At 35.2% G+C, this 16,302-nt stretch overlaps 2 protein-coding genes across 11 annotated transcripts in view; one reads left to right on the top strand and one right to left on the bottom strand.

The window, feature by feature from the left end:
- Positions 1-75: 75 nt before the first annotated feature.
- LOC123536652 (testis-specific serine/threonine-protein kinase 3-like) lies at positions 76-5,357 on the top strand. The gene is made up of 2 exons (XM_045319996.2): positions 76-1,134; positions 4,906-5,357. The coding sequence occupies exons 1-2, from the start codon at positions 214-216 to the stop codon at positions 5,077-5,079; spliced, it is 1,095 nt and encodes a 364-aa protein (XP_045175931.2). The 5' UTR covers positions 76-213; the 3' UTR covers positions 5,080-5,357.
- Positions 5,358-6,517: 1,160 nt separating this feature from the next.
- Positions 6,518-16,302, bottom strand: part of LOC123566354 (WD repeat-containing protein 64-like) — a 55,445-nt gene continuing 45,660 nt past the window's right edge. For 4 of the 10 annotated variants that reach the window (XM_053548652.1, XM_053548654.1, XM_053548659.1 and 1 more), the window contains 2 exons: positions 15,486-15,656; positions 6,518-10,279 (listed from right to left, as the gene is read on the bottom strand). In XM_053548652.1, coding sequence (XP_053404627.1) covers positions 10,139-10,279; positions 15,486-15,656 — 312 coding nt within the window. In that variant the 3' untranslated portion in view covers positions 6,518-10,138. Of the gene's footprint in view, positions 10,280-13,575; positions 13,600-15,485; positions 15,657-16,302 lie in introns of all 10 variants that reach the window. The other 6 variants (XM_053548666.1, XM_053548673.1, XM_053548668.1 and 3 more) reach the window with 6 other exon arrangements.

Below are 16,302 nucleotides of genomic sequence, written 5' to 3'. Positions count from 1 at the left end.
TTCGGTTTTGTTTACCGACGTCGTCATGTTAACAACACAAGAAATGAAGACGTTGTGCACATAAACCTCGTTTTCAAACCAGAAGTTGCTAAGCGGCAAATTACAAATGGTGGTTAAGATGAATTTGAATATAAAAGCTTGAGTTTATTGAATACTTTCGAACAATACTTTCGGAAATCACTTCTGAAATGAGCAAACAGATTAATTCTGTCGATGTTGCCCTCTAAACGACCACGTATAGATATGGGAGAAGACTCCTCGTCATGGGAAACGTCCATGATGAATGATCTGGAAAATATGAAAGCGGAAGTCGAGCCTATTGAAGTGCGGAAATCATCGTCGACCAAGATTGAAACGGTTACATACCGACCAACGTATCGTGCAGTGCTCGCAAAAAAGGGATTACTTGTGAAACAGACACTAGGAAGCGGGAGTTATTCAAAGGTAAAATTTGCCTACTGCCTTGAAAACTACGATTTTCCGAAAGCAGCTGTTAAGATAATCGACAGAAGCAAGGCTCCAAGAGATTTTCAAACAAGGTTTTTGCCTCGTGAACTAGCAATATGGCCAAGAATGATTCATGCAAATATTGCGCGAATGCACGAAATGTTTGAAGATAATTTCCGAGTGTATATGATCTTGGAATTCGCTGAAAATGGAGACGTTCTTCGGTATATTCAAAGATCGGGAGCCATCAAGGAGCATTTAGCTAGAATATGGATAAGACAGGTCGGCGATGCTGTGCGTTACCTACATGATCAAGATATTACACACAGGGATCTCAAGCTTGAAAACCTGTTGCTGGACAACTGTTTCAACATCAAAATCTGTGATTTCGGTTTTGTTAAAAGCCATTCAATGAAAGAACTCAGCAAAACTTACTGTGGATCCAAGTCCTACGCATCGCCTGAAATCCTGCGTGGTGAGCCGTATGATCCAAAGAAAGCGGACATATGGGCTATGGGAGTAATTCTCTACATTTTCATCACAGGAAAAATGCCGTATGACGAAAGCAAAGGCAATCATGGAGTTCTCGAGGAGCAGAAGAAGCTCAACTTTCCATGGCATAAATTCAAATACGTCACCCCAGAAATCAAGAGTTTAATTTTGTGGCTCTTTCAAAACCTTTATCAAGTAAGTCCGTATGTAAACTATTATAATAATAGCACACTCACTATAATTATGTAAAGATATACGAGTAAGTTATTCCTTAGACATTAAGTAACATTTTTCAGACATATACAAACCACAGTCGTCCAGTCTTGCTGCCCATACATATGGCCCCCCCATAACAAGTTAAAATCTACTGTTTTTAATCCTAAAACGAAAAAAAAATTATTTTTTTTACTATATACTGATGCATTGAATTCAATTTTTTTTTTCGTATTAGGATTAAAAACAGTAGTTTTTAACTTTTTTTATGGCGGACCCATGTATGGGCACCAAGACTGGACGAGCACTTGTGATACAAACGTATAAATTTCATAAGAATTCATAAGAAATATCAATTAGAAATTTATAAGTAATTGTTGTACATGTGTAGTTGACCAAGGTACAAGTATTATTTAATTTCCCTGACTTTACACCATTTTTTACTTCGTGGCTAATATACAGGAGCTGTTTAACATATTTTTACAGACTACACGATGAGCCACGTGTGTTTTTAAAGACCCACTACATATTTTTGCTGCTGTTAAAAGGAAATAAAAGTGCAGTGTAACCGATCTTTAAGATTACCCTTTTAAGATCAATAAAGTGGTTTTGATTTACAGGTGGTCTTTATTTGAGGTTGAAATACATTACAAATTAATGTTCAATTTAGAAATTAAACAAGCGGTCTCTAAAGCCAGGTGGTCTTTGTTGAAAGTTAGTCGTAAGGAAAGGTTTGACTGTACATTTATATTGTAAGACTGGAGATAAATCTGGCGGCGGACTCTTTAATGCAAACTTTGATGAATTTGGGATTTAATTCATGTTTCTATACATGTCAGATTCATTAATGAGACAATTAACATAATAAAGAACAAAATATAATATCATTTTTGGTACTTCACAATGAACGTTTAAAAGCTTCCAGATTTATCGGAAGCTTTTTTTTTTTAAAAAAAAAACACTTGAAATCTGTAAATATGTAGAACTCTCAAAGCGTTTTTATGCCGAAGGTGGGCATCTTAAAATCGCACTGTCCGTCCGTCCGTGTGTCTGTGCGTGCGTCCGTCCGTGTAAATTCTTGTCTGGGCTGTAACTCTGCCATCCATAAAGGGATTTTAAAGTTACTTGGAATAAATGTCCGCCATAATGAGACGACGTGTCATGCGCAAGACCCAGACCCCTAGCTCCAAGGTCAAGGTGACACTTAGAGGTCAAAGGTTAACAAGGTCTAATTCGTGTCCGGTCCATAACTCTGCCATCAATGAAGGGATTTTGAAATAACTTTGCACAAATGTTTACCATAGTGAGACGACGTGTCATGCGCAGGAACTAGACCCCAAGGTCAAGGTCACACTTAGAAGTCAAATGTTAACGGGGTCTGTTTCGTGTCCAGTCCATAACTCTGCCATTGATGAAAGGATTTTGAAATTACTTGGCTGAATGTTCCCCACAATGAGACGGCATGTTCTAATCTCTGGCCTGGCCTGGCCCGGCCTGGCCTGGCCTGGCCTGGCCCGATGAGCCCAATTTTCGACTGGGCCGGGCCAGGCCAGGCCAGGCCAGGCCAGATTTTATTGTACATAGAGAAATGAATGGCATGAAATCTAAATATACAATTACAATAGCAGGCAGTATTAACCTGCATTGTTTACTTGCTGCATGTCAAACAAAATGAGAAACCAGTCCCCTGGAGAATCATTAATTAGCCATCATTCATCTTATTTGAAATACAGATTTGCACTGAAGAAAATGGTGTAACTAAATGATAACTACCCATTTTCTTCTGTGATCAAATTATATAAAGTCAACTTTAACACTTAGTTTTAAAACTAATGGCTAATTTCATTGATAAGCTTACCTGCTGCAATATAACTGAATATTTGCATGCATCTCTTTGGGAATTGTAATTACAGGTTGTGTCCCTACTATCCTTAGCTGACCTTTTAACTGTTCAGTTGAACTTTTAATGTGTTTGGTTTAGTTAATCTGATGTTCAATTTATGGAAGAGTAATAAAAATAATATTCATTGTGCGACCTCTAACTCATTGTCAGGGTGTTGGCATTTTAGATTATTGATATTTGTCTTGCACAAAAAAATAATGTTGCATTGTGTTTATGTAATTTCTAAGTGATATATTTAATGCTAAAAGATGCTCTTGAGCCTGTTTCACAAAACTCTGTAGGATTTTTTTTCCACATACTTAGATCAATATAAAAACAATCTTACAAAAATATTTAGTATATGTATAACCTAAACTACAAAATTTATATATTGCTTCCCCGCACCATACTATCCCAGATTCTAGAACGGAGATAGCATTATTTTAGAAATTGAAAGTTGTTGTCCGTTAGTATTGACAGGTGCCACTCTTTATTTTACACCATATTTGTAACCTGAAAATATCTAAATTGACCAAAATAACATGCAATTAAAGTTTACCATTGACACAGTGGCGTAGTGATAAGTTCTGCGACTTTCACACATGTTACCATGGGTTCGATTTCAATTCAGATTGTTTTCATTAAATCAATATAATGTCATTTTATTGATACTGGTTTTGCTCTTGCAACATTTTATGGTAATAACTTGTATGTAGAAGAATGTCAAATACTTGTGTATTTCATTCAATAAATGAACAATAAATCACGATAAGTGACAATTTTCCTGCATTCTAAGTTTACAGAGGAAATTTAAAAAAAAAATGATAATGAAAATGGTCAAACAGGTCACGGTTTCGAACTTACAGTCCCGAGATTGGTAGCTGAACGTTTTGTCAGCACAACTTTATCTGTATGTACGACCTGGCAGTAAAGAAATGTTTATATTTTATTTGGTTTTCAATATTTATATTTTTATTTATGTTTGGGCACCGATTTTTTTACGGAAGCATATGGAATATTCTTGAGTGCTAGTTCAATAATTTCAGACAATACTAAATAATCCCCAACAGACAAAATAATAAACTTAGTTAGCTTATTCAATTTGGGGAAAACCAAGCCACCAGTCAAGAGTCAATTGAGGTGAAGATCCCCTGAGAATAGTCATAACAATTAATCAGGCATCGCCTTTGAATTAGACATAATAGTTATGTTAGCTACAGGCTTATTCCCAGGTGTATAATTTTACAGAGTGAGAGTTCAAAATGTATTTATATAATGTCTGACATATCCAAACTTATTCCAAAAGTCAGATTTTAAAGTTGCTATAAAAATCACTTTCACCTTTTACGAAATTGAAATCTATGGCCTGGCCTGGCCTGGCCCGGCTCCGTCGAAAATTGGGCTCATCGGGCCAGGCCAGGCCAGGCCAGGCCAGAGATTAGAACATGCCCAATGAGACGACGTGTAATGCGCAATATCCAGACCCCTAGCACATGGTCTGTTTCTTTTCCGGTCCATTACTCTGCCATTAATACATAAATGCTCCTTATATTGAGATGACGTGTCATGCGCAAGACATGGACCCCTAGCTCCACGGTAAAGGTCAAACTTCAAGTCAAAGGTGTTTCTTGTCGGGTCAATAACTCTGTCATTTTTCAAGGGATTTGAAAATAATTTGGCATAAATATTAATCATACTGAGGTGAGTTACGCTTATGACCCGGGTCTCTTGAGTCATGGTCAAGGTCAAGGCCGCGAATGATGTTCTTTCGCAGGCAACTGTAGCATTCTCGGGCATGCTTCAGGGGCATTTGTCACCAATAGTGACAGCTGCAGCTCTTGTTTAAAACAATTTCATCAAATACATTTAAGGAGCGTCCAGACATCCACGCCGTTTTCGACAATGATTGGATGAAGAAAGATCTTGTTGACCAATCCGAGAACGCGGAGGGAGAAATCAAAAAAACATTCTCCTTCCAGAACAACGACAAAATGGATATACAGAGGGAATATGCCGCCGCTCTTCAAAAAGTGAAATCAAAGTGAACTCGCTTCATGACACATTTAGATAGATGACTTTATTGAGATTATATTTTAGAATTGTTTTATCTTTTAGGCATATACTTCATGTATTTTTAAAAACATTTCCTCTCTTAATCATTAAATTCTGTCCTTATTCTTATCTCTCTTCTTTCATTCTTCTGTCTGTTCTATCCACTGGGGCACCTATTCAAAATCAAGTGTTTGTTACGGCTGATGTGGAGACGGCATGGTTCGGCGAGTGAGAGCCGCGAAGTAAGGTATAGTGTTAGAGATGTCATATTTTTTTTTAAAAAAAATCTTCTACCTGTAAATTTTTCACTAAGAAACTGTTGCGGAAAAATGAGCACACTTCATAGAGTTGAAAAGTCAATGCAATGCGACTGTTCGTGAAACACGCACAAAAATAGTGGGGTTCTTAAGATGGGTTTTTCTTCTCTGTAAACATGCAAGAAATAAATAAGCAACGGAGACGTATGGGTATTGTAGATAGGTTTGCAACACGTGCAAGACAGATTGTCAACTTGGCATCAAGTGCCTGTGATCACCCTATTTCTGAATAGAAATCCATACCGGATTCAGATTACTCCGAACCATACTTATTTCTCTCCCGATTTCACTATACTTTTTTATACAGTAGAGAGTGAAAGAAAATCTATCTTGAAACTTACTGCGTAAAGATACATTTCTCTAAACGCTATCAATTCCTTGTTATACATTTTTTCAGCAAAATTTTAACGTTTCAAGTAAGAAACAAACAAAACTTGGCACTACCCGTAAGTACTATTTTTGGTTGTAAACCTCACTTTCTCCTAAACGAGATAAATTCACACTATACTGTTTCTTAGAAGAACTGGAGGAATCGATAGCAATAGTGAAATTCATTTTCTATACAAAAAACTCGGCCCGTATTTATCAACGTTTGAAGTCTGAAACTCAGGCTTAAAATACTAGTACTCAATTTCCTTTCATTGTTGCAGGAACACACATAGTAATAAAACTATGCGCGAATGTGCGTTTTGCACCTACAGAGTGCCCCTTTAAATATGCTACACAGTTACGGCTACTTGAATAGTTTCAGACAAACTTTAAACCTTGATGAATACATGCTCTGGATTTTCATATTCAATATAGTGAGAATGATTCAGTTTGAATAAGAAATCTTCCTATTTGAATTAAAGTCCAGCTACTCCTATGGCACTCAGTTTCTTCTTTCTTCTCTCTATCAGGACAGAATGTTATATTTTAAATCTATTTTCATATTAACAATTTTTACACAGGTTGTATTTTTTAGCATGTAACTTTTATAGTGGTATACATTCTTTCACATATGATGTAATATTTGTAGCTATTCATAATAATTGATGTTCATAATTAACTTAATAATGAAATAGACTATACTGAATAAATGTTTATGAAATATAGATAATAAAACTGAACAAAATTTATGTTTTCCTTCTCATTGTTTATTCAATTTTAACACAATGCTATGGTAACAATATACAAAATATATCACAAAATTGTATTCAGTCAGTATCACAAACAAAACACAGGTATATACAACTTTTTAAAATATTTTAAATAAATAAAAATGTCTAAATTGAATCACAGTCAATAATTATTGGCAAAGACATGTATATAAATACCTCAATAAATTAATCACAGTATAAAGAAATAAATGCATCAATATATTAAATTTATGTACATGTATTTATTTATTTTACAAACTATAAGAAAAGTAGCACTTAAACATTCATTTGGCAATCTAATTTTGGGGATATCTGCAGGTGAAATAAGAAACATTCAGGATCAAATCTTATCATTTCACACCACAGTGCCCATTCATTTATAACATTGTACCTTGAAATTCCCTTCTAATTTGCTACAGTTGCAACTGTTGTGACTAAATATGCTCAAATTCTGCTGAAACTTGGCACATTCGTGTTGAACTTATTCTAATGCAATTTTCTGTAACTGAAGTTTTAGCAAATTGAAACAAGGCAAAAACCTGCAAAAATACAACTGGTCAAAATGCATTCAAATTTTGAAACTTTTATCGTAGTCAAATTTTTATTTGAAAGCACCAGACATACTTTTAGAGACGTTTTAGTTAAACAAAAATATTTCCGTTCTGTTATAACATACAGCAATACATAAATATATCGCACAATGTAAACATTTACATATGTATAATGAACTAACCCCATTAACCCCATGTATTAATGCAATTAATTTATTTTGCAGTTTAATCATATTACAGCATCAGTACTATCTTTTCAAGCACCCCCCACAGTTCAAATTATTTCCATTTTTTTCATGTAAAGAATACAATCAACAAAGTCCATGACAGTCTTTTAAATTTGCTCACATGAATACTGGTACAAGGTAGTTTCTTAATGTTTTAATATATTTACTTTAATGAGAAAGATTGCTTTTTTTAATTAAAGAACCGTAACTCTTTTCCTATCTTAGCAATCTTGCCCATTATACCTTTATGTATAGGTTAATAAATGGGAGAGTGGTGCCTTTGGGTGATAATGGCCCTGGCAAGGTGATAATAGCCCGAGGGCTATTATCTTCTTCCAGGGTCATTATCACTCAAAGGCACCGCTCTCCCATGTATTTACCTGTTTATTACATGCTTACCTATAATAATTATAGTAAGAAAAGTGTCATTTTTATAGGTACTAGCATCTCTCTACTGGCATAATAATTCAGCTTTTCAGTTTCTATATTATTTGTATAAGAGGTTATAAACCGTATAAAATCAAATGCCTTGATAGTTATATTTTCTTGCTTATTGCATAATTTAGAGATGGAAATAAGTTATTTCACGAAGAATACACGATGTAACCGTTACGCTCAAGATGATAAACTAAAACTGAAATATTCGCTGTTTTACCTCCATGAAACACCATGACGTCATTTTTGTTTACGGACGTTAATTTCCCGTGCTAACGTCAGGGCCATTATCGATAATCGGGGGGATAATGCATGAGGCAATATACCATAACAGGAGCATTTTCAACACAAAATTGTTACTATTTATAGGTACTCATGAAATAAGCTAGTGTAATGAACTAGAAGTCTAATGTTAAATATGGTAATTCTGACAAATTCAAGGGTCATGACTCCTGTGCTATTGAAGCAATTTTGCCCTTCATCAGACTTCCCAGAGTTCTTCTGGTTATACACATTCTGTGTTAGTTCCTTGAAGATTATTTAATGAAGTCTCCAATATGTTAGTAGTAATACTGCTGACAGACAAAAAGAAACGGGGCAATAACAACATCCCACAGGTTCAAGTGAGCGTTAAAGAATTTGTGGGTGTTTTTAAATCCCAACACTTTAAATTAACATTTCTTTTAAAAAAGTAGGACAATACTGAAGCATGATTAAAATCAATTTTCATAAATCTCATCAGGAATGGTCATTTGGAATGGATTTCTGTGGTCATCTGGGACCTCAAAGGTAGTCTCATTTATGAATAGTGTTGGTAGCCATTTTAGGTGGGCTTGCGATCACTGAAATGTAGAAGGCAAAATTTTGTCCTTGTTAATAGCAGGGTGGTCTTAATGCAGGGTTTTCTTGTGAACATAATGTTTTGCACCTAGGAGCTGCAAACCTGTAGGGTGTCCTGCACGATGCATACTAATGTAAAGTCAATTTACATTCTATGCCTATTTCTGACACACATAATCTTGTTCCAAATGCCGTAAAAGTAACATTTTTAGCTAATATGTTCATGACAAAATTGTTTTCCCTATACAATTCTATCTGGAACAACAGATACGGGGACTGGCACAGCATTTATCTTATCTTATGCTGTCGTCCAATCGAAGCGTATGCCCTAGGTTATTCTGCTATTACTCAAACACTTACTGGTGATATGGTGACCAAATTAAATTTGCTTTGACTGAAGTGTATAAAGTAGCTTATCACAGTTCACAAATATCACAGACATTGAAATTAAAACAACAAAAACACTTGCAGCCTTAAAACACATTTTTTTGTGTTAAATGGTAAATAATCAGCACTGTGTGAAACAGTAACTTATAAGTGTTTTGTTAAAATTGTAACTTACAAGAATTTTGAAAAAAATGGCATTTTATGAGCCATAAACAGCAATGCTAAAAGTATAATAAATATACAAGACAGGAATAAAATAGTGGAAAAATAAAATATTATGGTGTTTATAAAGTTACACTTATCTTAATCAGTTGCCAAAATTTAGAAATACTGGTAGGACCTCTATTTGCCAACATTTCAAATCACAAATATAGACTTAAATACTAAAACTCTGTCATTTAAGAAATAATTTATAACAAAACCATGTTTTAACACACAATGGGCGCTTATACGTCAAACGTAATAATTTCACGAGGGCGTAATAAAAATTAAATCGTTGTGATGATTTAAGCATTGCCTAGTCATATTAGAATGTGAAATTAGAACTGAGTGAAATGAACCTTTGCCCAAGTGTTTGGACTGTAGATTCAAAAAGCTTAAAGCAAAAATATCATCAGTATTAATTTGCTAAAAACACAATAATGGCAACAAATTGAATATAATTATGCAGTTCTTGAGTCTAAGTTTCAGACATTAAGTGTCACTGAATAAGGGCCCAGGAACCCCATTTCATCAGTAGTGATCCTCTTACCAGTTCTAAGGGTGGTAATAAGGATTCATTGCAATAATTCTTGAAGAGTTATCTTGCACAAACTATTATTATATAGAAATACAATTTTCATAGTAACATACACAAAATACAAACAAATGAAATGTTAACAGGTGCACTACAGACAACATTTTTTAAAAAAGTATATTGTGAAAATTAACCTTCATCTAGCTCTATAAAAAGTTGTTTTGTTTTTTCTAACAGGAAATGCTGTTCAAAGAAGGCAGAATTCCTTGTAAGGCTTTTCAGTGTTTTAAGAATGTCTCCTCTAACAGACATATTGCTGAACATTTCCATGGAAACCTCCTAGGCGATGTTGATATTATAGTGAAAGTGGTTTCCATGGATACCTCCTATGGGATGTTGATATTACACTGAGAGTGGTTTCTATGGTAACCTCCTAGGTGACGATGGTGTTGTTGTGATGGTTGGTAACATAGGTGTGCCGGTGCTCAGACTCACAACTGATGACCTTCCCATTGAGCTTGCCTTACCAAACACTGACTTCCTGCGTGAATTCACTGCGAACTGAAAACAGAAGTGAAAGTACACAATTAAACATATATCTAAACAACAACAGTTTGATAGAAGAGGACCATGCCTTAGAAATGTCCAAAATTACTTTTTAATACTAGTATATATTTCAAGTGGACCATAACAATTCAAGTACAATCATTCAGCTTGACAGAAATAACAATAAATAAAAAACAATATAAGATATGACTACTGTATACAATCTATAGATATTCTTAAGTAAACCCTTGAAGCAACTGAGAGATAAACCTACACAGAACTGCAAAAATCAATTTAATCGAGAGAACAATTAGATAAAAATAATGAATACCTTACAGTTACCTACTTTCATAAAAAAGCAAAGTTACTTATTAAGTTTCAATTATTCAAGTCTTAAAAGATACACACACTTGAACACTGGACTAGCAAAACACACACACACACACACCTTTTCCCACACATTTCAAACAATGCTGATACAAATGTAAGTACAATGTACATTCTTTTTTCAGATGAAGGCAAAAACACCTAAAATATGGAGCCCACCACCTGCTTAAAACTTCCTGGTATTTATCAATATCCTTTGAATATTACACGAGCATTTCCAATAAATCTGGCATAGTTTTACAATTATTCAATAAAAATTGTTATGTTACAGCTATCATTGTCCAAAATGACCTAAAATTCAATTCTAACATTTCTTGATTTGATTGCCTTACAAAGAAGAAAGTCAAGCTCTGTATATTCTGCAACAAATAACAGTTGATGTGCAGACCGGTAATAATTAAAGCATTATGACATTTTAAAATAATGACATCAATATGCCACCCGACACCCAGTTCATTACTACTCGTATAAATGAAAACAAGCATAATTTTTATTAACATATTTCAATGAACATGTAAGAATGAAAACAATCAAGGACTTCTTGTGGTTTATCATCTAATTTACCATGGTTCATCGTTCAGATGCTGGGGTATTTGGTGGTTCAATTCCTGCGCATCTGAATTCTGAACCGTGATAAATCAGGCAACATACCACACGAAGGCCTTGGTTATTTGTTAAATAATCAATGTTTCAGTTTGAATATATCGTACATCCAAGTTACAAATTTAGTATGGCACCACGCAGATTAACAATGTCAGAAAATGTAAAGTGAACCGATGTATAACAACGGGTAATTTCTGTTCCATAACATATTCTTCGTATGCCATTTTGGCATACCTCAATTGGTACAGAAAGTCATATGCTCTTATAAGCTAAATTAATTAATTTCCAGAAGAAGAATGGCAAAATAGCATAATAAATTATGCAAGTATATAATTGCACAGAAATTGTTGATTTGTTTGTTATAAAAATATTTTCTTGCTCAAACTGTCAATTGAAGTAAATTAAAAACATCAGTGGCTTGATATATAGGATATCACACAAGTGTCTTTTCATACTGAATTCATTAAGTTTGTTGATAAAATTCAGTATGGAAAGTCACAAATGTTACATTCTTTTTATCACATGTTAACTTTTCCTACTGAAATATCAAAATTTCTTTTTTCTTTACCTATTATAAATGTCAATTTGACCAAAATCTCCTTACCATACTGGTAATATGTAATGACTATGTCATCAAGCATGTAATTATTTTGGCCAATTATCATAAACAAGAGTGCCATGAAGGCCCTATATCACTCACCAGAGTTGATCTAGCCTACTGACCTAGTTTTTGACCCCACATGACCCAGTTTCAAACCTGACCTAGAGATCATCTATACAACATTCTGACTAAGTTTCATAAAGATTGGGTTACAACTGTGGCCTCTTGTGTTAACAAGCTTTTCCTTGATTTGAATGGGTGACCTAGATTTTGACCCTACATGACCCAGATTCAAACTTGACCTAGAGGTCATCAAGACAAACATTCTGACCAATGCTCATGAATTTCAAACTTAAACTGTGGACTCTAGAGTGTTAAGCTAGAATCACACTGCCCCAGATGGGCTTGTGGATTAGGTCCAGACAGCATCAGTAGAACTCCTAACTCATTTGTAAGTCATCCAGTGTATCCGTTCAGAAATTGGGGGCATCCAGGGGCAAGGGTGCGGAGTTCGAACATGCTCAAAATTTTGCCACAGATAATATATCTGTAAAGAATCCGTGGTAATACAAGCTATTACGGTTTTATTCTGGCTCTAATAAGTTCTAATAAAGTTAATTAAGGTTCTGTTAAGATTGCATTATTCGCAATACTCTTTTTTTTCTCTTACACATCCGGAGCAATCCGGGGATGGGAATCCGGAACTCATCCGCAAGCCCATCCGGGGCAGTGTGATTCTAGCTTTAACAAGATTTTCCTTTGATCTGGATGATGCACAATGGACAGCGCACGGCAGACGCCGCCGGAAGATGACAGGTCACAATAGCTCACCTTAAGCAGAGCTAAAAACTTACAGTGCTTCAACGTAGAAAAAAATTAATTAAAACAGAATATTTATACAGCAACACAACAGATACACAGCCTATCCATTCAGTAAATAAAGTAGAAATTAAATTTTCTTTAATGATACAAGAGAGCCCTGAAGGCCATGTATTGCTCACCTGACCTAATTCTTGAAACAGATATCCTAGTATCTAATTTGGCCAAAAACATTTTTAACATGTTTTTGTAAATCAGGTAAACCATTAACCAACTTTTTCAATGATCTGACCTAGTGGCATAGTTACTGACCTCCGGTACCACATTTATGAACCGACCTAGAAATTCATACAGACAATGACCTAGTTTGTTCCCAAGTGACCCAGTTACAAATGAATCCTAGATTTAAAACTGACAATCATTTCTATCAAGTCTCATGAAGATCATGTTTTGAGTGTTAACAATGCCTTTCTATGATTTGACCTAGTTACCTAGATTTTGGCCTAGATAACCCAGTATCTATTTGGAACTAGATTTCATAGGGACAAACATTCTGACAAAGCTTTATGAAACTCAAGCAGAAAATGTAGCCTCTGCAGTGTTAACAATATGTTTTCCTATTAATTAACCTAGTGACCTACTTTTTGATGCCAGAACTGTTTTGAGATTCTACTGAGGGAAACATTCTGACCAAGTTTCATTCAGATTAGGCTAAAACTGTGCCCTCTCTGTGGTTGATGACACAGCAAGAAAAACACACAAAAGACAGGGTGATCACTATAGCCCACCTTGAGCTCTTTGTGTTCAGGTGAGCTAAAACATGAAAGCAAATTGTACAAAGCACTTTTTTTTCTAAATTCCACAATTTTGCCACACATGACATAGCCACACTACAAATTACTTAATTATTGGCTGAAGACTCTTCCTATATATAAAGAAAAAAAATTAAATGAACGAAGCTTTTCTCACTCAAGTAAGGAAATACCGGTAAGTACCCTTACAGAAGCAAGCCTCTGTGGCGTACATGCTGCGTATTTGCTGTGTATATGCCGCGAACACAGTAGTACGCCAGAGGAGTACATTTTACATACACCGCATGCCGCGTACATGCCGCGTACTATTTCGACGAGTACACAGCATGTACGCAGGAGGTCACTAGTACACTTCAAGTACGCAGGACAGACTCTGAAAATTTAAGTAGTACACTGCATGTACGCAGGAGGGACTTGTACAAGAAAATAGTACACTGCATGTACACCGCAGATACTTCGAAATTTATAACACTTATATCTAGTTGCATTAAAGTTGTTTCCCCTTGATGCAGTTACGCCATTTTCTTCAGATGTTTACCAAATTACATGCTACAAAAATTGATTTATTTCATTGAAAAGTGGAGGAAGAAAAGCATACTAATTTATTTGATAACATCAATCTACATTATTTTGGTAAGGGTAAATACTTATTGATGCATGTCACTTATCTTTTTTCTGTTTTTTTTTCTGTCCAAATGATCAGCATTTGCATAAGAAAGTTGGTGGGGTAAGGAATTTACATTATCACAGCAGTTTCGCCACAAGAGTACACAGCATGTATGCAGCAGGAGTACACAGCATGTACGCCGCAGGAATGAGCCAGGAGTACACAGAATGTACGCCGCAGAAGTACACAGCATGTACGCCGCAGGAGTACACAGCATGTACGCCGCAGGGGTAGTACACCGCAGGCTCATTTGCATGTGAAAAGTGTATGTGCCGCGTACATGCTGCGTACTATTTCCCGCATACTAAATTCCTCCAGCGTACATCCTGTGTACTATGTAGTCCACAGCATGTACGCAGCAAGTAGTATGCGGCAGAGCTCATTTGCATGTCAAAAGTGTACTACAAACGTACTATCGGTGTATGTGCGGTGTATATCCTGCGTACTATTTAAAGCCCTTGATTTCAGTACACATCATGTACACATCATATACGCTGTATGTACACAGCAAGAGTACGCAGCAGGCCTTTTTCTTCTGTAAGGGTAAGTTTCAAAACTTATCAGTTTGTTACTGGTCATAAATCTGAATTCCTATCAGGCCATGTAAAGCATATCATTGCATCTGAGAAACTGTTTTAAACAAAGATATTCAAAACTTACTATTAAATTAATAAATAAATTTACACAAAACAAAATTATCAGAGAGGATTAAAATAAAGTATAAGTTTTTTGTGGGTTGTGAAATGTACAGAATAGTATAGGGGCCTCTTTAACACAGACATCATCAGCCAACAGCCGATTCCATCGTCAAGTATTTTGGCTCTTATCCTATAACACTCCCAGGATGGCAGGGCAATACGGGTGATCAGGCAATGCTCATCTAGAATTACCTTTACTATTGTTCATTATGATGTGACTAGGTCTGATTATTACATGACTCCTTATATAATTCACCAGTCCATAACTTGTGCTATATCATATTTGGCTTCATTCAACACAATATCTTTTATGGGCTAAAGCCAAAACTTAATAAAGAAAAATATAACAATTTACTTCAGATGTCATATAATAAAACACTTACTGAATGGCTTGCAAGTCGATAGCTAAAACTATTGCCCTAGTTTAAGGATGGAAAGCATATAGCTTGCTGATTTACCATTAAGTCAATAATTAAGAGTTATCCGGTAAGTTTCAAATGTTGACCAGAGACAGACTTAAAAGTTCTACTAGATCTAGTATAAAAGTATAATTTAGTAATAACATTATCATTTAAAATTATACGAAGGTTTGGGTTCTCTAGAAGAGCTCTACGAAGCATTCACATATACTTACGGATGTTGAACTTCCGTCTTTACTGCCTTTTATCTTTTGTTTTTCCTGCATTTGAAGATAAAGGTTTTGCATTCTAGAGTGACGCTGGGATGCAGGGGTAGAGAAGCGAGGGTTAGGGTTAGTCAACACTCCACGACGATCTCGGAAGTTAGGTGGTAGAGCTGTAGACCGCTAAAGTATTAGAGAGAGAGAACACACTGCACACAGGGTAAGCACACAGAATAGTCACACTAAACTGACAAATAACATATACCATAATCAAATGCAGAGTGGTTTTTCTCAGACATTTGAAAGTTTAAAACAAAACAACTGGAGATCCTCCACATCCATAACACTGATTTTCTTAAATTCTGGCTTTATTTTTCCAGATTCATCAACAGAAATTGAAATCTTCATAGAGACCTCCATGAATGACAGTAGTAACTTCTTGAATGTTTAAGATATCTTTAAAAATGTTTTTTTTGTTTTGTGGCTAAAATGTATTCTTCCATGTGTAAAATTTTTCATCATTTTTTCTCTCAAACTTTTACAAAATTCTTTAAAGGTAAATGCTGCTACCTAAAGATGTATCACTTTAATACCGTTAACAATTGTCTATAGTCTTTGACCGATACCATACTCAAACTTGTGCATATAGATCCAACTTCATGTTGCATTAACTTACTGACTGCTATTTCATATTACAGTATATTTTTCCATCAGATCTCATTTAAACATGTTAAAGAGGCACATATTTGCAGTTGAAACGTACACGATAAAATTTGTTTGTTTGTTTGCTTTGGATGCAGCACCATTTTTTAACAGCATTTCAGTTATA

Source organism: Mercenaria mercenaria, chromosome 1 (assembly GCF_021730395.1).
Source record: "Mercenaria mercenaria strain notata chromosome 1, MADL_Memer_1, whole genome shotgun sequence".
NCBI lineage: Eukaryota > Metazoa > Mollusca > Bivalvia > Venerida > Veneridae > Mercenaria > Mercenaria mercenaria.
This window is presented reverse-complemented; position numbering and strand designations above follow the sequence as displayed.